Genomic DNA, 26,055 nt, shown 5'->3' on the forward strand with positions numbered 1-26,055 from the left:
CTGAGAGGATTCTGCAGAGAATCCTGAGAGGATTCTGCAGAGAATCCTGAGAGGATTCTGCAGAGAATCCTGAGAGGATTCTGCAGAGAATCCTGAGAGGATTCTGCAGAGAATCCTGAGAGGATTCTGCAGAGAATCCTGAGAGGATTCTGCAGAGAATCCTGAGAGGATTCTGCAGAGAATCCTGAGAGGATTCTGCAGAGAATCCTGAGAGGATTCTGCAGAGAATCCTGAGAGGATTCTGCAGAGAATCCTGAGAGGATTCTGCAGAGAATCCTGAGAGGATTCTGCAGAGAATCCTGAGAGGATTCTGCAGAGAATCCTGAGAGGATTCTGCAGAGAATCCTGAGAGGATTCTGCAGAGAATCCTGAGAGGATTCTGCAGAGAATCCTGAGAGGATTCTGAAGAGAATCCTGAGAGGATTCTGAAGAGAATCCTGAGAGGATTCAGCAGAGAATCCTGAGAGGATTCTGCAGAGAATCCTGAGAGGATTCTGCAGAGAATCCTGAGAGGATTCTGCAGAGAATCCTGAGAGGATTCTGCAGAGAATCCTGAGAGGATTCTGATGAGAATCCTGAGAGGATTCTGATGAGAATCCTGAGAGGATTCTGGAGAGAATCCTGAGAGGATTCTGGAGAGAATCCTGAGAGGATTCTAAAGAGAATCCTGAGAGGATTCTGGAGAGAATCCTGAGAGGATTCTGGAGAGAATCCTGAGAGGATTCTGATGAGAATCCTGAGAGGATTCTGATGAGAATCCTGAGAGGATTCTGGAGAGAATCCTGAGAGGATTCTGGAGAGAATCCTGAGAGGATTCTAAAGAGAATCCTGAGAGGATTCTGGAGAGAATCCTGAGAGGATTCTGGAGAGAATCCTGAGAGGATTCTGGAGAGAATCCTGAGAGGATTCTGGAGAGAATCCTGAGAGGATTCTGGAGAGAATCCTGAGAGGATTCTGGAGAGAATCCTGAGAGGATTCTGGAGAGAATCCTGAGAGGATTCTGGAGAGAATCCTGAGAGGATTCTGGAGAGAATCCTGAGAGGATTCTGGAGAGAATCCTGAGAGGATTCTAAAGAGAATCCTGAGAGGATTCTAAAGAGAATCCTGAGAGGATTCTAAAGAGAATCCTGAGAGGATTCTGAAGAGAATCCCGAGAGGATTCTGAAGAGAATCCTGAGAGGATTCTGAAGAGAATCCCGAGAGGATTCTGAAGAGAATCCTGAGAGGATTCTGAAGAGAATCCTGAGAGGATTCTGAAGAGAATCCTGAGAGGATTCTGAAGAGAATCCTGAGAGGATTCTGAAGAGAATCCTGAGAGGATTCTGAAGAGAATCCTGAGAGGATTCTGAAGAGAATCCTGAGAGGATTCTGAAGAGAATCCTGAGAGGATTCTGAAGAGAATCCTGAGAGGATTCTGAAGAGAATCCTGAGAGGATTCTGAAGAGAATCCTGAGAGGATTCTGAAGAGAATCCTGAGAGGATTCTGAAGAGAATCCTGAGAGGATTCTGAAGAGAATCCTGAGAGGATTCTGAAGAGAATCCTGAGAGGATTCTGAAGAGAATCCTGAGAGGATTCTGAAGAGAATCCTGAGAGGATTCTGGAGAGAATCCTGAGAGGATTCTAAAGAGAATCCTGAGAGGATTCTAAAGAGAATCCTGAGAGGATTCTAAAGAGAATCCAGAGAGGATTCTGAAGAGAATCCTGAGAGGATTCTGAAGAGAATCTAGAGAGGATTCTGAAGAGAATCCTGAGAGGATACTGAAGAGATTAGAAGGTCGAATTAGCGGTCTCTATAATTATGATTTAGCCTTTCTATATTTAAAAGTTATGAGACGACACTTCATAAGATAATTATCTGAGCAACCTTCAATACAGGAGAGAATGTGGACTTCAAGTGATCGGTGTTGACATCTCAGGAAATGTAACGCATGTTGTATTTGCTTTCATTTGAAGTTCTCATGATTCAAGCTGAAGGCCACAACATTGAAAAAATAATTAAAGAGACATCGTGATTTCACGGTCAACATAATTAGTGATGTTTCTAATGGCATCTCAGTGCTGTTGGGCATCGAACAACGTCATTGCCCTGCTCTTCTGTGTGTTTTGTAGTCGTCCAGAGAGGTAATCAATGCAATTTCCAATCATCATCGAAAGTTAATCAACTTTTGAAATGGCTTTAATTGCTGGCATCGAATTTGATCCCTCGTTGGCAGTCTTTATGAAAAAATCCTGGCTACACCAGTGCACAATGGTCCACGAAACAGATTTACGAGGAAAGATGCATTCAGCGCCTTCAAATGAATTTCTAGATTAATATGGTCTGCTATGAAGTTGTTCCTAAAAATAAGGCCCTCTATTCAATATACATGAAAATTAGGGTGGTCCATATTTTCAAAGAAATTGGGAACCAAACTTTTTTATTTGCAAGAATAACTATATACATTCTTGGGGAAAGTTGTAGATCTATCACATTTTTTTTGTAGCTTTAAAATTGACCGATCTAGAGGTATTTTTTTTGTACAAGAAAAACCGGTTTTCTGGCGTTAACTTTTTCAGTTTCGATTTTTCATCAAAGTCGCCCAAGACACACTTGTAGAGCATTTGAAGACGCGTTTCGTGCCCTGAGATGGTCGTTACATACATACATACATTTATTTGTTCAACATCATTAAGACAAGACATAATCAACAATAGTACGCCACAATACTCGGTTTGTGGCTGCCGCTCTCCATCCTCGGTCGCGCCCAATGCTCGCCAAGTCACGCTCCACCTGGTCCGCCCATCGTGCTCTCTGCGCTCCACGCCTTCTTGTGCCAACCCGATCCGTTGCAAACATCAGCTTTGCAGGGTTGTTGTCCGGCATTCTTGCAACATGCCCTGCCAAACGTATCCTTCCGGCTTTGGCCACCTTCTGGATGCTGGGTTCGCCGTAGTGCAGCGAGGTTCATCCTTCTCCGCCACACACCGTTCTCCTGCACACCGCCGAAGATCGTTCTTAGCACGCGTCGCTAGAAAACTCCGAGTGCTTGTAGGTCCTCCTCGAGCATGGTCCATGTCTCGTGCCCGTAGAGGATCACCGGTCTTATTAGCGTTTTGTACATGGTGCATTTGATGCGTGGGTGAATCTTTTTCGACCGCAGTTTCTTCTGGAGCCCGTAGTAGGCCCGACTTCCGCTGATGATGCGGGCAAAAGATATTTTTTTATGTTTGCCCCAACCCGTCAAAACACTTTTTTAAAAAACTATGATTTTTTAAGAAAAATGCCTGTAACTTTTGAACCAAAAGAGATAACGACCATCTCAGCGCATGGTCGACGCGTCTTCAAATGCTCTACAAGTGTTTCTTGGGCGGCTTTGATGAAAAATCGAAACTGAAAAAGTTAACGCCAGAAAACCGGTTGTTCTTGAACCACCCTAAGCTTATTCAGAAAAATACCTCTAGATCGGTCAATTTTAAAGCTACATAAAAAATGTCTTCAGCAAACTTGCTCAAAATTGATAGATCTACAACTTTCCCCAAGAATGTATACAGTTATTCTTGCAAATAAAAAAGTTTGGGTTCCAATTTCTTTGAAAATATGGACCACCCTAATTTTCATGCACATTATAAAGAGAACCTTTTCATTAGGGACAACTTTGAAGAAGACCATATTTGCCTAAAAACTCATTTGAAGGCGTTGAATGCATCTTTCCTCGTAAATCTGGTTCGTGGACCACTATGCAGTGTACATTTGAGGATCTTTTGCTTCATTATCTTAACGAATATTTATTACTGGTTGTTATGCTCTGAGCACCACGTCTAATTTGCCATTTAATACCCGAAATTCAAGCTCATTTCTGCACCAACAAATCCAACTATATTCCGTAATGAGCACGTTCTATCCCAAATAGAGCCGCGATGATTGATGGCAAATATTAGCTTTTATTTATACCACACCACTTGATACTGGCTTAACCCAATTGTTTCAAATCACAGAGTGCTCATGGCCGCCACTAGCATCACCGCACAAAGTGCGTCAAATTATCCGCTTTATTAAAGTACGGTGTGACCACCGATGACGTGTTGCTAAAGCTCTTTCAATTGAATTTTCTAATTCCCGTCCGTCACACACATACTCATACTCCCTGGGACTGAGCCTCATAAAGCGCATTAAATGCTGGTCAGTTTTCCGGATAATTTCCAATTGCAACATCCGACCTTACTTACTCATGGCGGTTGGTTGGTAGCAATGCACCGTAAATTTTGCACATACATATTTGATCTAATTAGCCGGAGCTTTGGGTCTATGATTGTGCCAGGGTGTGCGCATTATTGGTCACACTCGCATGCGAATGTGTTCAAAATCGTTTGAGCCCCTTCTTGGATGACCGTTGCGGTCCGGTATGTGTGTATATCGTCATCATTATCCATATTGCACCACATGCACCGGTTGATGTATATTGAAACAGCTATTTTACCCGAGTTGGTCAACTCGGTTGGGAAGTAATCGAGTTCTGATTGAGTTAGCAGTGAACCTAATCGAATTGAGAAACACTACGAGGGGACGATTGGAAGCACCAGTGGGAATTTGCATGTTCAATTCGATGCCAGCAATTAAAGCCATTTCAAAAGTTGATTAACTTTCTATGAACATTGGAAATTGCATTGATTACCTCTCTGGGCCACTACAAATGACACAGAAAAGACAGCAGGTAATGACGTTGTATGATGCCCAACAGCACTGAGATGCCATTAGGAACATCACTAATTACGTTGACCATGAAATCACGATGTCTCTTTAATTTTTTTTCAATGTTGTGGTCTTCAGCTTGAATCATGAGAACTTCAAATGAAAGAAAATACAACATGCGTTACATTTCCTGAGATGTCAACACCGATCACTTGAAGTCCGCATTCTTTCCTTTATTGAGGGTTTCTCAGATAATTATCTAATGAAATGTCGTCTCATAACTTATAAATATGGAAAGGCCAAACCATTATTGAGATCGCCAATTCGGCTGTGATATCTTATGCAATAAACACATGTAGCCTTGCATATGATGTTGTAGAGTCAAAAAGGTCTTAAAAAAGCCGATTGCTAATGAAGCTCCAAATAATGTCTATTGAGATCTGCTGTTTGGATTCTCGTTAGAACTCTCTCAGGATTATTCTCAGAGCTTTCATCGACATATTTTTCTTTGTTGTACTCTACAAATTCTTCGTTTTGCTCTTTTTTGTTTTTTTTTCTTTTTATTTCTTTTCCTTAATTTCTTCCTCTTAATCTTCTTTGGCTTGAACAATTTTTATTATTTTCCTATAGTTTTACGTGTATCGTGTGGTGGGTACGGATCCAGGTTATCCGAGGGAATCAAGGAAATTTCCATTACGAGAGGTTCCTGGACCGACCGCGAACGAACTCGTCACCCTCAGTATGGTCTTATCCAATTCTCTGAATTCTATCAAGTTTGTCCTCATTCTGAATTATTTTTCTCTGAAGAATCCCCAAAATCCTCTCAGGATTTCGTCAGAATTCTCTCAGGGTTCTTTTCAGGATTATCTCAGAATTCTCTTTAGGAATCTCTTAAAAATCCTCTTTTCAGGTATTCGCAGGATTCTCTCCAGAATTATCTAAGAACTCTCTTCAGAATCTTCTCAGGATTTTCTTCAGGATCTTTTCAGGATTCTGTTCAGAATCCTCTCAGGATTCTCTCAGAATCCTCTCTTTAGGTACTCGCAGGATTCTTTTCAGAATATTCTCAGGATTCTATTAAGAGTTCTTCCGAAATTCTCTTCAGCATTCTCTTCAGATTCATCTAAGGATTCTTTTCAGAATCCTCTAAGGATACTCTTCAGGTTCCTCTAAGAATTCTCTAAGGATTTTCTTTAGAATCCTCTAAGGATTCCCTTTAGAATCCTCTAAGGATTCCCTTTAGAATCCTCTAAGGATTCCCTTTAGAATCCTCCAAGGATTCTCTTCAGAATCCTCTAAGGATTCTCTTCAGAATCCTCTAAGGATTCTCTTCAGAATCCTCTAAGGATTCTCTTCAGAATCCTCTAAGGATTCTCTTCAGAATCCTCTAAGGATTCTCTTCAGAATCCTCTAAGGATTCTCTTCAGAATCCTCTAAGGATTCTCTTCAGAATCCTCTAAGGATTCTCTTCAGAATCCTCTAAGGATTCTCTTCAGAATCCTCTAAGGATTCTCTTCAGAATCCTCTAAGGATTCTCTTCAGAATCCTCTAAGGATTCTCTTCAGAATCCTCTAAGGATTCTCTTCAGAATCCTCTAAGGATTCTCTTCAGAATCCTCTAAGGATTCTCTTCAGAATCCTCTAAGGATTCTCTTCAGAATCCTCTAAGGATTCTCTTCAGAATCCTCTAAGGATTCTCTTCAGAATCCTCTAAGGATTCTCTTCAGAATCCTCTAAGGATTCTCTTCAGAATCCTCTAAGGATTCTCTTCAGAATCCTCTAAGGATTCTCTTCAGAATCCTCTAAGGATTCTCTTCAGAATCCTCTAAGGATTCTCTTCAGAATCCTCTAAGGATTCTCTTCAGAATCCTCTAAGGATTCTCTTCAGAATCCTCTAAGGATTCTCTTCAGAATCCTCTAAGGATTCCCTTCAGAATCCTCTAAGGATTCTCTTCCGAATCCTCTAAGGATTCTCTTCAGAATCCTCTAAGAATTCTCTTTAGAATCCTCTAAGGATTCTCTTTAGAATCCTCTAAGGATTCTCTTTAGAATCCTCTAAGGATTCTCTTCAGAATCCTCTAAGGATTCTCTTCAGAATCCTCTCAGGATTCCCTTCAGAATCCTCTCAGGATTCTCTTCAGAATCCTCTAAGGATTCTCTTCAGAATCCTCTAAGGATTCTCTTTAGAATTCTCTAAGGATTCTCTTTAGAATCCTCTAAGGATTCTCTTTAGAATTCTCTAAGGATTCTCTTCAGAATCCTCTAAGGATTCTCTTCAGAATCCTCTAAGGATTCTCTTCAGAATCCTCTAAGGATTCTCTTAAGAATCCTCTAAGGATTCTCTTAAGAATCCTCTAAGGATTCTCTTCAGAATCCTCTAAGGATTCTCTTCAGAATCCTCTAAGGATTCTCTTCAGAATCCTCTAAGGATTCTCTTCAGAATCCTCTAAGGATTCTCTTCAGAATCCTCTAAGGATTCTCTTCAGAATCCTCTAAGGATTCTCTTCAGAATCCTCTAAGGATTCTCTTCAGAATCCTCTAAGGATTCTCTTCAGAATCCTCTAAGGATTCTCTTCAGAATCCTCTAAGGATTCTCTTCAGAATCCTCTAAGGATTCTCTTCAGAATCCTCTAAGGATTCTCTTCAGAATCCTCTAAGGATTCTCTTCAGAATCCTCTAAGGATTCTCTTCAGAATCCTCTAAGGATTCTCTTCAGAATCCTCTAAGGATTCTCTTCAGAATCCTCTAAGGATTCTCTTCAGAATCCTCTAAGGATTCTCTTCAGAATCCTCAATAGATTCTCTTCAGAATCCTCTAAGGATTCTCTTCAGAATCCTCTAAGGATTCTCTTCAGAATCCTCTAAAGATTCTCTTCAGAATCCTCTAAGGATTCTCTTCAGAATCCTCTAAGGATTCTCTTCAGAATCCTCTCAGGATTCTCTTCAGAATCCTCTCAGGATTCTCTTCAGAATCCTCTCAGGATTCTCTTCAGAATCCTCTAAGGATTCTCTTCAGAATCCTCTAAGGATTCTCTTCAGAATCCTCTAAGGATTCTCTTCAGAATCCTCTAAGGATTCTCTTCAGAATCCTCTAAGGATTCTCTTCAGAATCCTCTATGGATTCTTTTCAGAATCCTCTAATGATTCTCTTTAGAATCCTCTAAGGATTCTCTTTAGAATTCTCTAAGGATTCTCTTCAGAATCCTCTAAGGATTCTCTTCAGAATCCTCTAAGGATTCTCTTCAGAATCCTCTAAGGATTCTCTTCAGAATCCTCTAAGGATTCTCTTCAGAATCCTCTAAGGATTCTCTTCAGAATCCTGTCAGGATTCTCTTCAGAATCCTCTAAGGATTCTCTTTAGAATCCCCTAAGGATTCTATTCAGAATCCTCTCAGGATTTTTTGCAGAATCCTCTCAGGATTCTCTTTAGAATCCTTTCAGGACTCTCTGCAGATTCCTCTCAGGATTCTCTGCAGATTCCTCTCAGGATTCTCTTCAGAATCCTCTCAGGATTCTCTTCAGAATCCTCTCAGGATTCTCCTCAGAATCCTCTCAGGATTTTCTTCAGAATCCTCTCAGGATTCTCTTCAGAATCCTTTCAGGATTCTCTTCAGAATCCTCTCAGGATTCTCTTCAGAATCCTCTCAGGATTCTCTTCAGAATCCTCTCAGGATTCTCTTCAGAATCCTCTCAGGATTCTCCTCAGAATCCTCTCAGGATTCTCTTCAGAATCCTTTCAGGATTCTCTTCAGAATCCTCTCAGGATTCTCTTCAGAATCCTCTCAGGATTCTCTTCAGAATCCTCTCAGGATTCTCTTCAGAATCCTCTCAGGATTCTCTTCAGAATCCTCGCAGGATTCTCTTCAGAATCCTCGCAGGATTCTCTTCAGAATCATCTCAGGATTCTCTTCAGAATCATCTCAGGATTCTCTTCAGAATCCTCTCAGGATTCTCTTCAGAATCCTCTCAGGATTCTCTTCAGAATCCTCTCAGGATTCTCTTCAGAATCCTCTCAGGATTCTCTTCAGAATCCTCTCAGGATTCTCTTCAGAATCCTCTCAGGATTCTCTTCAGAATCCTCTCAGGATTCTCTTCAGAATCCTCTCAGGATTCTCTTCAGAATCCTCTCAGGATTCTCTTCAGAATCCTCTCAGGATTCTCTTCAGAATCCTCTCAGGATTCTCTTCAGAATCCTCTCAGGATTCTCTTCAGAATCCTCTCAGGATTCTCTTCAGAATCCTCTCAGGATTCTCTTCAGAATCCTCTCAGGATTCTCTTCAGAATCCTCTCAGGATTCTCTTCAGAATCCTCTCAGGATTCTCTTCAGAATCCTCTCAGGATTCTCTTCAGAATCCTCTCAGGATTCTCTTCAGAATCCTCTCAGGATTCTCTTCAGAATCCACTCAGGATTCTCTTCAGAATCCTCTCAGGATTCTCTTCAGAATCCTCTCAGGATTCTCTTCAGAATCCTCTCAGGATTCTCTTCAGAATCCTCTCAGGATTCTCTTCAGAATCCTCTCAGGATTCTCTTCAGAATCCTCTCAGGATTCTCTTCAGAATCCTCTCAGGATTCTCTTCAGAATCCTCTCAGGATTCTCTTCAGAATCCTCTCAGGATTCTCTTCAGAATCCTCTCAGGATTCTCTTCAGAATCCTCTCAGGATTCTCTTCAGAATCCTCTCAGGATTCTCTTCAGAATCCTCTCAGGATTCTCTTCAAAATCCTCTCAGGATTCTCTTCAGAATCCTCTCAGGATTCTCTTCAGAATCCTCTCAGGATTCTCTTCAGAATCCTCTCAGGATTCTCTTCAGAATCCTCTCAGGATTCTCTTCAGAATCCTCTCAGGATTCTCTTCAGAATCCTCTCAGGATTCTCTTCAGAATCCTCTCAGGATTCTCTTCAGAATCCTCTCAGGATTCTCTTCAGAATCCTCTCAGGATTCTCTTCAGAATCCTCTCAGGATTCTCTTCAGAATCCTCTCAGGATTCTCTTCAGAATCCTCTCAGGATTCTCTTCAGAATCCTCTCAGGATTCTCTTCAGAATCCTCTCAGGATTCTCTTCAGAATCCTCTCAGGATTCTCTTCAGAATCCTCTCAGGATTCTCTTCAGAATCCTCTCAGGATTCTCTTCAGAATCCTCTCAGGGTTCTCTTCAGAATCCTCTCAGGATTCTTTTCAGAATCCTCTCAGGATTCTCTTCAGGATCTTATGAGGACTCTGTTCAGGATTCTCTCAGGATTATCTTCAGAATCCTCGAAGGATGCTCTTCAGCATCTGCTAAGAATGTTTTTCAGAATTCTCTCAGGATTCACTTTTGGATTCTCTTGCAGGCTTGTCCGCACTCAGCGCATGAAAATTCTGCTCTTTTGATTTACATCCCCTAAACCATCGTATTTATTCAATCTTTCTATCTTACCTGATAGAAGGATGTTGAAATATCCTAAATGTCATTTCGAACTGTCAAAAAATCGCACCGCAGTGCCACACTGTGCGCGCAAAGAGAATTTCACCCGGGTGAATTCACCCCAGTGAATTTCTCTTTGCACGCTCAGTGCGGCACTGCGGTGCGATTTTTTGACAGTTCGAAATGACATTTAGGATATTCAAACATCCTTCTATCAGGTAAAATAGGAAGATTGAATAAATACGATGGTTTTGATGGTGTAAATCAAAAGAGCAGAATTTTCATGCGTTCAGTGCGGACAAGCCTGCTCTTCAGAATCCTCTATGGATTTTTTTCAAAATCTTCTCAGGTTTCTCTTCAGAATCCTCTCAGGATTTTCTTTAGAATTTTCTCAGAAATCTCTTCAGGATTCTCATCAGAATCCTGTATCTTTACAAAATTCTCTCATGATTCGCTTCAGGGTTTTAATCAGAATATTGTCTGGATTCTCTTCAGAGTCCTCTCAGAATTCTCCTCATAATCCTCTCAGGGTTTTGTACAGAGTCCTGTAAAAATTCTCTGCAGAATTTTCTGAGAATACTCCACAGAATACTAGCAAGTACTTTCAAAATCATCTCATGATTATCTTTAGAATCCTCTAAGGATTCTCTTCAGAGTCCCCTAGGGATTCGCCAAATTCTCTTCAGAATCCTGTCAGGATTCTCCAAAAATTCTTTATTTTGAGAGTCCTTGCAGGATTCTCTTCTTAATCTCCTGATTCTAATTCTCCTCAAAAGTCTTTCAGGAATATCCTCAAAATCTCCTATTGTTCATTCCTGTAGGGCCTCTATTTTGGACACTTTTTTACTGTTTCGCTGTCAATAGTTAGTATTCCAATTAATCACTTTACCCAAGTTTTATGGTGTTTGGAAGTATAATCGAGACTTTGTTTCTCAGTGAAAATTATCAGTGACAGAAAAATGAGTGAATAAGTGAAAAAAAAACATTCATCAAATTTGATCCCCCAGTTTGGAATTTTCAAAATTCACGTTGAATGTACACATTGAAAATAAAAATCTTAATTCTGATTGAGAATATATATAACTCAGCTGTCTTTGGTAAAATGTTGCATTTTAGACGCACTAAAACTCCCCACAACAAAGTTTTTGCAGGTAATCAATGTATAAACAATTATCGAAATAAGACCTTTTTTAGCTGTCGCCATTATTTTCTAATAAAAACAATATCGCTGAAACTATAAGAGATAATAATAGCTATTAATAAGGTTTGTCAGGCAAAATTGTTCAGAATTAAGTTGGTTTCACTTTGTAAGACATTTTATTGCTCTATATGGAAATAATACAAAGTTTACATTTTGATCTTGAGAACCATTTGGTCCACTGTAATTTCACATTACATATTTCGTCACCATAATGAGTGAAACTGTCACCAGTAAAAAGAACTTGGCTCCATGAATCATAACTACCATTACCATAGTAAGAATAAATATGGTATTTGTACTTCTCATGAAATGTTTAAGGATGAAAAAGCTTCTGAGGAAAATTTAAAAGCTAATCTGAATGAAATTGGCAAGCTTGTTAAGACAGCAAAAACCTTCTAAAACGTTTCTTGTTAAAGGTTCTTCTTTGTCCTGGTGCCGAATAAAAAACGTTCCAATATAAATTCCAAAGTTTATCCCCCAAGTTTTATTGCCCTTAAAAGTCGTCCCTTGAAAAGTCGTAAATATAATTTACGGTTACACAACCGCCGGCCGTTATCTGTAGGCATCGCACTAAGCTAAAACTGTGGTGTTGTAGTCACTTTTATCGCAAGTGGATATCCTGTCATCGCAGTACATAGCCGCACAGCCCTACATTAAAAGTCATCGCTTTCCATTAACGTGACCTTCTTCATAAACCAAATTAATCCCATAGAACGATAAGGAGCAAAGATAGGAGGTATCCTTCCCGTTATTCCGGCTGAAAGGAATGAGCCCGGTGACATTTAATTCCAGTAATTAGATCTGGTATGCTTAAATTTTCCACGGGCGGATTTCTGAAACCGATGCGACGTTATTGAAATTGATGTTCGCCGAAGTCGAATCCGCGCGTCGAATCTCTCAGCACAGCATAGAGTTCAAAACGTAAGGTGCATGCAATTGACTGTTTCATGGACGTTTTGACACATTTCGATAAATTTACTGCGCTGAGCCACCAACCAGCATCAGTATCCTGTCAAAGTGCTTCGTGCTTTTGTATGACAAGCTATTATTAGCAAACTTCGAATGGTAATATGCGACAGCATTGAACCGACGGTCGATCCGCTAAGTCGTTGCCAGACTCGCTAATGCTGACACTTGATTAGGTGCATTATTATTGAGGATTGATGGCATTTGCCTTTGGTTTATGAGTGAGCCTTAACCATTAGGGTAGGAGCTCTAATGTTTAACCACATATTATGTTGAGGGTTGAATGCCAACAGGCTTTTTCGTCATTTCAGCTTCCAGCTAGACTATGCTTGCATAGCCTTCAAAAAGATTCGATGGAAGCTGTCTCTGCTGATGAATCTGTTCTGAATTTTGAATTTCTTGTGACATGCGCGAAGATATTCTATGCCCGACAAAGTCAAGAAAATTCTATTTTGGACCAAACGAGGAATCAAATCCAAAAGCTCTCAGCAAAGTCTTGCTGAATTTCAGCGCGTATTTACCATACCCAAAGGTACTTCATATCTAAACGGTCAAAGGGTCAACGATTGACACAACTACCCTAACTCTAGGTTAGCAGATTTCCCTAAAGGGTTCGCAATCGTTGCGGTTGAATGCGCAATGTTCGCAGATGATATATGGTAATTGGAAAACGATGGCCCGGTGCTTTCACCACGTTCTTGTGTGCCCTGATTGTTGGACAAATGTATTCATTCACTGTGAGCAGGCTGAAATACATATCTATAATGTAAGCAGCTCGGTCAAGTATGGATGACAATTACCACTGTAAATCATGACATGTGTCCCAGATCATGAATCCACGGAGAGCTGCCAGGGGCTTGCATACAGGAAATCACCTCTCTGCGAGGGAAATGTTTAGTTCACTGTTTATGTCCACCAGGTGTCGTTGAGAAAACCAAAACATAGTTGTGGATTCCTTTAGATAATATTTAAAAAAAATCCTCTCATAAAATCTTCTACGGTTTCTTTTTGAAAGTTTTTTAGAATATCTGTCTTGAATTGCTTCAGTAGATTCTTAAGAATTTTCTTTAGAATTACCTCTAGAGGATCCTATAAACTTTTCTTCAAGAAGTTTTCTAGAAAAATCTCTCAAGAAACCATCCTCAGATTTTTTCAGAAATGCTTTCAGCGATTTCTTCATAAAATCCAAATTTTAGAATTCCTTCAGAAATTTTTCCACGGATTTCTTTAGAAAATCCTTCACAGACTTCTTGAGGAATTCTTCCGAAGTTTTCTACGAAAATCCTCCCATGAATTCCTTAAGAAATTTCCCTGGAGATTTCTTCAGAAATTCTTTATGAGATACCTTCTTAAATTTGTCCAAAAATTACATTAAGAAATCTTCTATGGATTGCTTTCAATATTGCTCCATGGTTTTTTTTTTAAGAAGGTTTCCTGCAGAAATTCCCCTAAGAATTCTTCCAGAAATTTATCCAGGAATTCTTTTATTTCCATGAGTTCCTTTTGCAGCTCTGTCAGGGATCACTTAAGAAATTCTTCTAGGAATTCACGGGATTTGTTAATGAAACACTTCGAAGATTCCTCTTGAGAAACCTTTACAAATTTCTGTTCAGGGATTCATTCAGAAAATCCTGCAGGAATTTTCCTTTAGGATTTACTAGATCTTTCTCTATGTATTTCACCTGAAATATCTCCATTATTTCCTTTTAGGATAATTTTAAGAATTTTTCCGGGAATTCTTTCTGGAATCTATTCAGAAACGTTTCTTATGAATTTCTACAGGAATTTCTTTAGAAATATCTCAAGAGTATTTTCAAGGGATCTTTACAGAAGCTTATCTGAGAATTATGTTTTTTAAGTATTCCTATAGGAATTCTCTAACAAATATATCTACAAATTCCTTCCTATTCCTTCAGAAAATCAAAAGTTCAGAATTCTCCCAGAAATTGCTTCATGGATTTCTTTAGAGAATCTTCCACATACTCCTTTAGGAATTTTATTAAAGAATTTTACCGGAGATTTCTTCAAAAATTCCTTCAGAAATTCTTTCAGAAATTCCCGCTTGGATTTCTTCTGACACTCTATTATGATTTTTTTTTTCAAAATTATCTTCTTCTTCAGAGTTTAAGGAATTTCTTCAAGAAATTCAGTGCGGCATTTATTGAACAGTTCTTTCATAGAATTTACAGGAATTCATTAAAAATTTTCTTTGAAAAATCCTACAGAGATGCTTTTGGAAATTGTTCTGAGCGTTCCTCCAAGAATTCCATGATAAATCCCTTTTGGGATTCCTGCAGAAATTCCTAAAAGATTTTTTTTAGAAATTTCTCCTGGGGTTCCTTCAAAGATTCACGTAAGAATTGTTTCAAATATTCCTCTCAGGTTTTTTTTTCGGAAAATCTTACAGAAATTGCTCAAAATTTCCTGCAAGAGTTCTTGAAAGAATATCTGAAGGAATCCCAAGATGATTTTCTGAAGGAATTCCTTCTTTAAAAAACTTTTTGATATGGGGTCTGGGACCATTTCGACAGGAGCACTTATTTTCTACCAATTGACTTGATTTTTGGAATACGGTAAGATACGCGCAGTATCTAGTCATGATTTATAGCAGCAAGTGCACGAAATAGGTGCTCCTGCCCAAAGGGTTCCAGACCCTATATTGGGAGATTTCGAGAAGAAATTCATCAATTCAAAAAAAAAACCAGGAAAAGTATCAGAAGAAGCTTCTTTAGATACCTAATTAATTCCTAAAAAACCATGTGAATATTCTTGAGGAATTATGAAAATATTTTTTATATTAATTGATAAAGTTTGGCTTAAAAAGAAAAGTGTTCTATTCAATAAGATCGAAAAAGCTAATAGGAAGAACACGCCGCGATATAGGCATACCCCTATGAGCGGAGTGCGAATTCCGAAAAAGCTACCGATCGATAGAATTTGTGATGAAAACAGAACAATACATAGGCAGTCGGGTGCCTGAAACTTTTGCCAGTCTTGGTAAGATGGTATGAACTACCAACCAAGCCGATCTGTTTAAAAGCACAGGTCGCACGGCAGAAGTTTCACGCATTCGATGTATTCGTTCAATACATGGCCTACTTGCCTAATTTCACCTTCTATAAAAAAAAATTCACACTTGTTCGCTACCTAGCGAATTCTATCATATCTATCATTTCATTATCCACTTTGATCTCTACTCCCTTATACTATGAGTAGAAAGAGACCGATATAGCCACAAAATCATCAAGTAATTAATTGATAATGATATTTCTGGATGGATTTCTGCAAAAATCCGTAGATAAATTTCTGAAGGAATGTCTTAAAAATGTCTACCAAAATTCCTGCAGAAATTGCAGGCAAAGGTACTGGCGGATTTTTTGTATGAACCCGTTATTAAAATTCTCTGGGATCCCTGGAGGGATTTTTGATAAAATACTCAGAGGAACTGTGGATATCTCTGGAGGAATCCGTAGAAGATTTTTTTAAACAATTTCTTCAGGGATAATTACAAAAAATCTTCGAAGAAAAAATCCTGAAATGGAAATTTTCGAAGGAAATCATAAACAAAAAAAAACACCTTGGAATGTTTTTAGAGAACTTCTGAATAAATTTCTGAAAAAAATAGATTATTTTGAAAGAATGTTTGTAAGAATTCCTGAAAGAACAGCCTTTCTCCAGGGGTTTACTCCAGAAGTACTTACAGAAATTTCACAAAAAATGCCTGGATGAATTCTTGGAAGAATCTCTGAAGGAAATTCTAAAGAACACCCTGGATGATTGTCTGAAGGAACCACTTCTTTAAAAAAACTTCTTGATACAACTTGGGAGATTTCTAGAAGCTTTGATTGCAGAATTCATCAAAAACATCCACCGATCTTAAAATACCAACTTAATTCCTAAAAAAATCCATGACAAACTTGTTGAGAAACTCTAAAGCAATTATAATGATAAATTGCTTAAGATATTGCTGGAAGGATTCCTGCAGAAATTCGTAGAGAAATTGCCAGAGAAATCTTTAAAAAAATGTCCCCCAAAATTCCTGCAGGAAATGCAGACAAAGGTGCTGATGGATTTTTTTTTAATAAACTCGTCCATACATTTCTGTGGGATCCCTGGAGGAATTTCTGATGGAATACTATAGAAATTCATAGAAGAAATTTTATGCAACTCTTTTAGAAATAATTACATTAAAATCCCTGAAAAAAAATCCTCGAAGAGAAATTTTTGAGGAAATCGAAAACATAAAACACCCTGATTTTTTTTCTAAAGCACTTTTGTATGAACTTCTAAAAAAAAGATGTTTTTTTAAAAGAGTGTGTGTAAGAATACCTGAAAGAACAGGAGAACCTTCTGCAAGTATTCATAGAAGAATTTTTTGATAAATTATGGAGAAACTTTTTTGATACATTCTGGAGGAACTTTCATAATTGAGATTTTTTTTGGAGAAAATACCTGAGGCAATCTCTAAATATATCAAATAAGACCTGGAGGAAACTCTGCAAAAATTCCAGCAATAATTCCTGAAAAAATATGTATTTCTAAATAAAATCCCTAGAGAAATTTTTGAATGAATCTTTGAAATATTCTCCGGAATTCTGTCAAAATTCTCTAAGAAATATTTGGAGGAACTCCTTGAGAAATCCTTGGAGAAATTTCTAGAATGTTTGAGAAAATTCTATAAGAGTTCTGATGGTATTCCTGGGGGAAATTCTTATAGAAATGTTTGAAGAACACACTTGAAGGAATACATGCACGAACCTCCATAGGAATCCCAGAGGAAATTTCTGAACAAATTTCTGAAGAAACTCGTTGACTATTGTTAAGATGAATCTTTTGCGATTTTTTTGCGAAACTTCTGAAGAAGTAGGAATTTCGGAAACAATCTCTCTGAAGGGAAACCTAGGGAAATTATCAAAGAAATGCATGGGCAGGAGTGGTAAAAGAATGTTTAGGTTTAAATATCAAAGCTTGCAAGAATACATGCAATTGACCCAAAAGAACTCTGAGAAAATTCTAAGAATATTTTTGTTTTAATTTCATACGAGTTGTGTCAAAAAAATTCTTGGAAGAATTCGACAATTTGGTGAAATTTCTTAAATAACATTAAGGCGCATTTTCACTCAAAATTGTTTCTTAATTTTTGAGGATATTTGTGTACAGTTTTTGAAAAATAAAAAAGCTTTATGGCTAAATTTTAGGATTTTTTTATATAAAAAAACTGTACAGAAAAACTTTTAAAAGTTATGAAAGGTTTTTTTTAAGGAAAATGCGCAAGATTGATGATGCAAAGCATTCCACGAAATCGTTGAACTGAAATTGAAATTATAGCTTTCAAAAACCTGAAAAACTCAGGGGTTTTTATTTTGTCTTATGAGTAGGTACTTTGTAATTGTTAATAAAATGTCTTGTTTGAAATTGAAAAAAATGAGATGTATTTTAACCCTCCAAAACCCATATTTTTGATTTCGATTTAAATATCATTTTTCGTCGTCTAAAATCAATTTAAATATATTTTGGAAGGTAATTCTTTTCAATTCGCGATTTTATGAATTTCGGTTTTTGATTTTTCTAATTTTTTTTTTTGAACATCCCTACACTTTTATATTTTTCCTGGAAGCCTATTTAGGATACCGATTTTTCAAAATATTTTGAGTTTTTTTTTAAATATTATTGAATTTTTTTTTAAATTTTTTTCATGGAAAATTTTATTTTTGATCTGAAAGGTGGCCGAACATCAATTTTTAATTATCTTTGAAAAAAAGGTAAATACTCTTTATTAGACACCAAACACCATTTGGAGATATACAGAACACTCCCTAAAATTAGCCAAACATATTAAAGTTATGATTACCCAGGAGAGAAACAAATACAATAATGCTCAAACTATATCCCGGGTGTTGGGTATTAGAGGGTTGATTAATCTACAGAGTCCTTGATAAAGATCCGATCCGTATCGAAACGTCGGAGTAAGAGAACACAAATTCAGAAAAAAACAAACGAGTGTTGAGCGTATGGATGCTCTAGCGAAATACAAAACAATATTTTCTTCAGAACCATTCAACTCCATTTCATGTGTATGTCTTCCTCGGTCGATCGGACTGTGCGTTGTCGGAATTCTTCGAAGCATTTGAGCTGAACAGAATGACTGCTGTTGATGGTGGTGGCTGTGGAGGATGTTGGTGGTTGGCATAAATCCTACGTTCATGAAATTCTGAGTACATCATCAGAGCTATTGCTGTAACTCTAATTGATTCCGCTGAAATAGGTATTACCTGCCTTCCAATATATTTGAGCAAGAGAAACTTCTGACAAATCCATAACCAAACAAAAGAAGCAAAAGAAAAAAATCCCAAACCCCAAAGTAGAAGTCAAAGTTGTTCTTTACCTAACCCGAAGTGAGCTTTAACGCCCCCGAGGTTCCGCACTCGAAACAGGCCGGACTTTTTGAACGCACAGTTTAGTATGAAACCAAAGTCGGAATCTAACACACAGGTACTTTCTAACGGCCTGATTGTGCCTAGAGGGTGGGGGAAGAAAGAAACAGAGAAAACAATAAGAAAACAAAATCGGGATAAAATGAGGATCACAATGCGGTGGGGGGGTTGGATGGCTGTATGGCAAACAGGTTGTGTGTTTGCCATCGGAACAATTCACTTTGCTGTCTGTAGGCTGGGATGGCTTTAGGTGCTTGTGTGTATGTTGCCCATTACCATTGGTATTGATTCGTGTTGGTGTCGCAAGTTAGCTCGGTGATGATGGAGATGGGTGAATGTTAGGAGCAGTGCAATGTTTCGCCATAATTCTATTTCCAATTCCAAACCATTTTACCTTTAGCCTGCTGTATCAGGTTGGCTTCTATGCAATGTGAGAAATGTGCATTCAAAACGAGAGATTGTTCTCCACAACGAAAATTCTAACGATGGGACTAATCCAATTTTACTTATTTCTACCGACAGAAAAGTTCCAACCATTGAAGACACTCCTAGTTTTGTGATTGCAAGTGATTTTTAAACGTTCCATGTTGAATTTCAGCTATTCTATAGAAAATATATATAGTGTATCTCCGAATGTCATGATGAGTTTGTAGTTAATCGAAAATAATTAGACGCGTATTTTTTTTTATTTCGTCATTAGGATGACCAATTTTAAAATAGTATCTGGTTTTTCAATACTATTTTTTCATGAAGGCATAACTTTAAACCAGTTGGTCGAATTTCAATTTCTTTTCTTTTTTGTTTGAAAGATATTCTCAACTAACAAGCGCAAGCCACAAACAAGCATGCATGCTGAATTGTTGCTTTATAATAGTAATGAGAGCTGAACTAAAATTATGCTGTACACATTACTGTACAAATGCTTATTTAATTGAAATAGTAGCCAATGTTCAACTTTTCGTATCGATATCAACAATGATATTTTAATACACTTTTCAAGCGTTTAATGAGATTTTTATTCGACTTGCAGTAATTCCTTTACGAAATAGTTTAACAAGACCTTTTCCTGCTTCTTGATAAATTCATGTAAAAATTAGCACATGGATCTGTATAATGTGTTTTTCACAAGTCAAATAATCGCTTTCGTTTCACCATACTTCGACTCAGTGTACAGGGTGAAAAACACGTGTTTTTTTTACTGAACAGCAGCAGAATTAATATGTTGGTCAATTGTTAACCATAAATAGAATATTGTTTACCACTGCTGAATAGGAGTCGAAGTCTGATCATTATTAAACCACGGGAAGATTATGTTTTGATTTGAGCGCTTCGATTCATCATTTCTAGGATGGCACAGATAGGAAGGCATGCGGATGGCAATCGACGGGTCACGAGTTCGAATCTTGATTTAGGAAATTTATATGTAGTTATTGTTTCACAATAGTTGTTCACAGCACAAGTGTCAATCATAAAATCTCGTGGATATTGAAAAATTTTGTATTTTTCATACTTTTAATAATTTTTGCTAAAGTTGAATAACAGCTTTACTATATAATTGTAAAACTGATTAACAACAAATAGTTTAGTTGGTACACAACACTATGCTTTATAGTTTCTCCAAATTTGTGTGAACAAAACCCAAACAAAGGTTGTGCCTGAAAATTGTCCAAATGTTATTCAGCATCATGCTGAATTATTTCATCGTAAAGGTGCTTGTAAAACGAGTGATTGTTAGTTGGGTTGATAGTAGTTTTCAGAAAAATACGCTGAAAGGGTCAAATTGTGTTTTTGTGAAACCAATATGCAATAATATTAGTTTTTTTTTATCCTTTTTCAAGGTCACGATACCAAAGAGACCCTGTTTTTATACTCAGAACTTTATTGCAAGGAGTTTTTTTTTTAATTTAATTAAAAACAAGCCTTAACTTCAGCATCCTATTAAAATTTAAGATGGTAATTTTAGTTTTCTTAAACTACCTTGAATTGACTTAAATTTGAACAACAGTAACGAAACAGCGGGAAAGAAATTGATAAAACAATAAGATTCATCCCATTCAGAGTGCAATGTTTCGGTAATGCCAATCCGCGTGGTCAATAGTCCATTTTACGAGACGATTTTATGAATGAGAATTTGGCAAGAGCTGGCGTCCTAACATGTTAATAACAATATCATCATCAACACGTTGTCGTTTCATAAAATGGCTCAGTATGATTTTCAAATAACTCATTCAAATAACACATGTGTGCAAATGGGTAAATTCTGGGTTAAATTAAACAATCCACAGCTCATGTGAGATTTGAACTCACGACCCTTATACGCCAGACTCGGTTTCTAGTAAACCGATTTGGCTGAAATTTTGACAGCCGACAGGAATTACGGGAATTTTGATTTGTGTTGAATTGACTCACTACTTCCAAAGTGCGACAAAACTTGAACACCAGATTTCTATAATGGTTATTTTTAATCAATTCAATGCTAATGTCGTCAAGTTTGGATGGCATCGTTTGATAATGGCAATCTGAAAATGGTCCTATTATTTTGACGTTTCGTATATCTGTAATTTTAGATATAGCGAACAGGGTTTGTATTCATCAAAATTACAAAATTTACAAACTCCATGACAACTGTCAACATTTCAGCTAAATTGGTTTACTAGAAACCGAGCATCACATCTTCAAACTTATATTTTTTATGCTAATTCTGATTCCTGAATGAGGATGAAAATATATCCGTAATATTTGGTGGATTTGAAGTAAATCTAAACTTAAAATTTATTCATTTCTTTCGTCATAAGTGTGACAAATTTTAGATTGGGTGGGCAAAAAAATTAACCCTCTAATACCCAAATTTTTGATTTTGATCTAAATGTCATTTTTCGTCATCTAAAATCGATTCAAACATGTTTTGGAAGATGATTCTTTTTAATTCTCGATTTCGTGAATTTCTGTTTTTGATTTTTCTAATTTTTATTTTTGAACATCCCCACACTTTTATATTTTTCCTGGAAGCCAATTTGGGGAACGGATTTTTTGAGATGAAAACATTTTGAGATTTTATGATTATTGTTGAAATATTATTATTTTAATTTTTTTTCACAGAAAATTTTATTTTCCGTGTAATTTTACGGAAAATAATTTTAGAGTGTATTCGATTTGCTTAAACTGTTAAACAAGGATAGAATGATTTGGGAAAAATTAAAAATATGTCAATTGTAGCGATTCAATACAAAATAAACAATGACTTCTAACAGGTGACTAAAACATCAATTTTTCAATGATTTTTTAAAAATGTAAATACGCTTTAAAATACACTAAAAACCATTTTGAGATATACAGAACAATCCTAAATATCAGCCAAAAATATAAAAAAAAAATATTTTCGACGAACCAAAAATTACAAAAATGCTCAAACTATACCCCGTCTAAAGGCGGGATTGGGTATTAGAGGGTTAAAAATTTTCGAAAATAAAAATAAATAAACAACAAAAAATATAACTTTTTAAGCTAGTCGACCGATTTTCAACATCTTTTTCTTTAGAATAACGAATAAAACGTATTAAAAATACGTTGAAGGGGCCAAACTGTGCTTTGGTGCAATACATATGTTAATATGTCTGTTAGGTTTTTTACGTTTTCATGGTCTCGAGACCAAAAGAATTTTAGAAATTTTTACTAACATATAAAAAATCAGGGATACATGTTTTTTAGTTTTTGAGCTATGATTTTTTGAAAATAAGGAGTCATTTTAATACAAGCTACTCTAAAATTGTCTGTAACACACATTGAGGACGTTCCCCTTTCATATATAGCTAGAGCAATTCCATTTCCAAAGTTATTCGAGGGTTGTTTCATGAATTCCTCCATAGGTTACTTCGAAAATTCTTCTTCAATAAATATCTTCATGGATTCACTCCAGAAATTCTCCAGTAGTTCTTTCATGATATTGTTCAGTGATCCAGAGCATCCCTAGATTATCCATAGATTTCTGCAGAAATTCATATAAAGATTTCTTCATGAGTTTCCCGGGTATTCCTTCATGTATTTCATCAAATTCCTCCTGAATTTCTTCTAAGGATATCAAGGAATTTTAACTCGGATTTTTTTTTCAAGAAATTCAATAACTTGTTCCGAAACAATTTTTAGAAAGTTTTTCATAAATTCCTATGGAAATATATTTTTTTTTCTGTTTTTATTTATGTGTATTTTAACATAACGCTAATTCTACATTAATGGAAATTTCTCATGAGATATGTCTAGAAATCTTTGCAGAAGTTTTAGAATTCATCCAGATATTTTCTCAGGGATTTTTTTTAAATTCGATCACGAATTCTTTCAGAAAATCGACCATGAATTTTAATAAGTGTTTCTCTAGACATTTTTCAAAACATTTATTAATAAATCCTTATAGGAATTCCACCAAGGGATTTTGAAAGAGAATCAGTTTTATCAACCGTTTCTGAAATTCCTTATCCCTCTGGAGTTCTTACTCATAATCCTCCAGGGACTCATTCAAGAATATTTCCAGGCATTCTGCAGGAATTATATAAAAACAAATATTCCAAAATTCCTCCAAGGATTCTTTCAGAATTACCTCCATCAATTTCATCTAAAACTTACTCAGGAATTCTTTCAGTAATATCACTAAAGACTCCTTCAGTTGTTCTTCATGAAACTTTTGGAGGAATTTAAGGAAAAATTTGGACAAGTTTCTGAGAAACTCCCTAAAGGGATTTGTAAAGCACATCCTTGAGAAATTAAATGTGGAAGCAGTTTTTGAAGGAAGTTTCTGAAAATAAATCTTCGAAAATTCGTGCAAAAATCTGCATTGGAATTCTTGAATAAATAAATACATTTCTGGAGGAATTCCTAGAGAATGAAGACCTCATGAGGATCAGGGATGGGAACACTCAATTGCGAAGAGTTACACGCACTCGATGTTTTCACAGCTCAGAAGCGTGCAGTCAAGGGACGAGGTATGGACGATTTTTGTATAGTGGTTCTGCCTAAAAGTTTGCCTAATAAAGTAGGGTTGCACACGCATATCATAGCCGTGACAGAACTCTGAAAGCAACTCTGCACGAGATGAGCGTTATTTACATTCACCTCGTGGAAAGTTGTCTTCGCAGCTCCCTCACGACTTCATGATTGCACACTTTTGAGTTGTGAAAACATCGAGTGAGAGTAACACTTTGCAAGTGTTTATTCCCATCCTTGCCGGAGATAGTTTTGGAGGAGGTCTTGAAATAATTTCGTGCAAAATGTCTGCAAGGTAATAAGTTGATGAAAATCTTTGGAGCAATTTTCTGAGCAAATTTGAATCATATGGCAGAATTTTTGAAGGAAACACCTGCAATATTTTCTTTAAAAACAAGTTTTTGTGGCTGGAAAACTGAACTATGCTTTGCTGTAATTCCAAGAAAAAGTTGTTGGGATATTCCTGGAGAAACGCCAAGAAAAAAAATGAGGGAAGTGATTTCGGAAAGAGCTCCTGAAACAATCTGTGAAGGAACCCTGGAAAGGACGCAATTCCATGGGGTTTCAGTAGCGTTTCAGAGGGGCTCCATTAGGGAATTTTAAGTGTGTTAATTGGGTATATCTGAAAGGTTTTATGGGATGTTGAGGCGTTTCAAAGATACAGGAAGGTTACGGGGAGTTTCAGGGGTGTCAGAGGGGTTTCAGATTTATTTTATGGTGAAGAAGATATGACAAATCCACACCACTAATTTTCAAGAGCACAAATCTGAAGATCAGATGTGCGGTTTGCGCTGAAAAGTTGAACGATTCCCAAGTAACATTTTGATGACCAATCAGCCTTGTAGAGGTTTTAAAAACCGTTATTAAACCTTATACCTTTTATTTTGGTTATACATATGATGGTTCTAAGAACCTCTTCTAGTCTATTCAGTGGTGACCTATCGATCAACTTTTCAGTACATACTAATATCTGGTTCTTCAGATTTGTGCTCCTGAAAACCCAAGGTTCGGCTTCGCCAAATCCTCACCTTTGGGAGTTGAAGCCTTTTTAGTGGTATAGGAGAAGCTTAGAGAGATGTAGGGAGCTCTCCTAAAACGCCCATAAAACGTCCCTCAAAAGGCTCTTGAATCTCTGAGTTCTCTTGAGAGCTTCTGAAATGCTCCTTTGTTCCCATTGGCCCTTTAAAACACTTCTGGAACGCCCTTGGAAACTACCTAAACCCTTTATGAACCCTGAATCTCCCCTGAATCCTCCTAAGATCCCTTGGAACGCCTCTGAAACCCCTTGTGAGTCCGTAAAACGTGCCTGGAGACCTTCTGAAACCCTGTTAGAGTCCCTGAAACGCCCCTAAAGCACTCCTGAAACACATCGGGAACCCCTGGTTCTCTGAGTAACCCTATAAAACGCCCTTAAAACCCCCTCTGAAATCATTCTGGAACCAACAATTTCTACAAAACCTGGGACACTCCTGAAACCATCTGAAACCCACTTGAAACATCCATGGAGTTCCTTCAGTCTTCTGGAATGCCTCTGAAACCTCTTAGTAGGGTCTTGTACCATTTGGGCAGGTGTACCTATTTTGGGCACTTGCCACTGTACCTATTTTGGGCACTTGCCACTATAACTAAGTCAATTTCAAACCGATTGATTTGAAATTTTGTATAGAGTTAGGCACGTACAGTATCTAACTCTGTACAAAAATTCAAATCAATCGGTTTGAAACTGACTTAGTTATAGCGGCAAGTGCCCAAAATAGGTACACCTGCCCAAATGGTACAATATCCTATGTTCCGTTCAGTTTGAAATCCTTGCGAAACCTCCTGGAATCGCTCCGGAAACCATTGGAGCCCTTAAGGTGAAGGTTGCTCGAAATCATAATAATAAGCTTGGCTCCCGCTCTAATAACCCTCTCAACCACCCACTCAAAACAAACAAATCAGACGGCGCACAGTGTAGTGTGGCTTGGTCAAATAGACTAACAAAAATGTTCCAAAATTAGCTGTATTAAAATAGCAGTTGTACCTTTGAATTTTGGCACACATTTGATTTATTGCATATGCCCACCAACACAATTTGTTCTTATACAGCATTTTTAAATTTATTTAAATTCCTACTTTGCCCAATATTTTCTCCAATTATCCCATTGTGCACCACTTTATTGACATTTTTGTTGACAACTCTCTCCTCTCTTCTCTCGTACTTTTTCTCTCTGGTCGTAGAAAACTACCGTGTTATGGGGTGACATTAATTGATGTGATTTCAACTCATAAACAGCTAACAATTGCTCTGTTATCTATTGAAATCACATTAGCAGTATAATATTTAAAATAGTTAAAAAGATTAACAAAATAACAGCCTTGTGTTGTGATAAACATGAACTGCGGTTTAATCAATTTCACCGTACGTTG

At 37.2% G+C, this 26,055-nt stretch overlaps 1 protein-coding gene across 8 annotated transcripts in view; it reads right to left on the reverse strand.

The window, feature by feature from the left end:
- Positions 1 to 26,055, reverse strand: part of LOC109425466 (uncharacterized) — a 395,602-nt gene that overhangs the window by 83,442 nt on the left and 286,105 nt on the right. For 7 of the 8 annotated variants that reach the window (XM_062860045.1, XM_062860044.1, XM_029851937.2 and 4 more), the window contains exon 3: positions 18,624 to 18,755. The exons of the other annotated variant lie outside the window; for it this stretch is intronic. In XM_062860045.1, coding sequence (XP_062716029.1) covers positions 18,624 to 18,755 — 132 coding nt within the window. The remainder of the gene's footprint in view (positions 1 to 18,623; positions 18,756 to 26,055) is intronic. 8 annotated transcript variants of the gene reach the window in all.

Source organism: Aedes albopictus, chromosome 3 (genome assembly GCF_035046485.1).
Source record: "Aedes albopictus strain Foshan chromosome 3, AalbF5, whole genome shotgun sequence".
Taxonomy (NCBI): domain Eukaryota; kingdom Metazoa; phylum Arthropoda; class Insecta; order Diptera; family Culicidae; genus Aedes; species Aedes albopictus.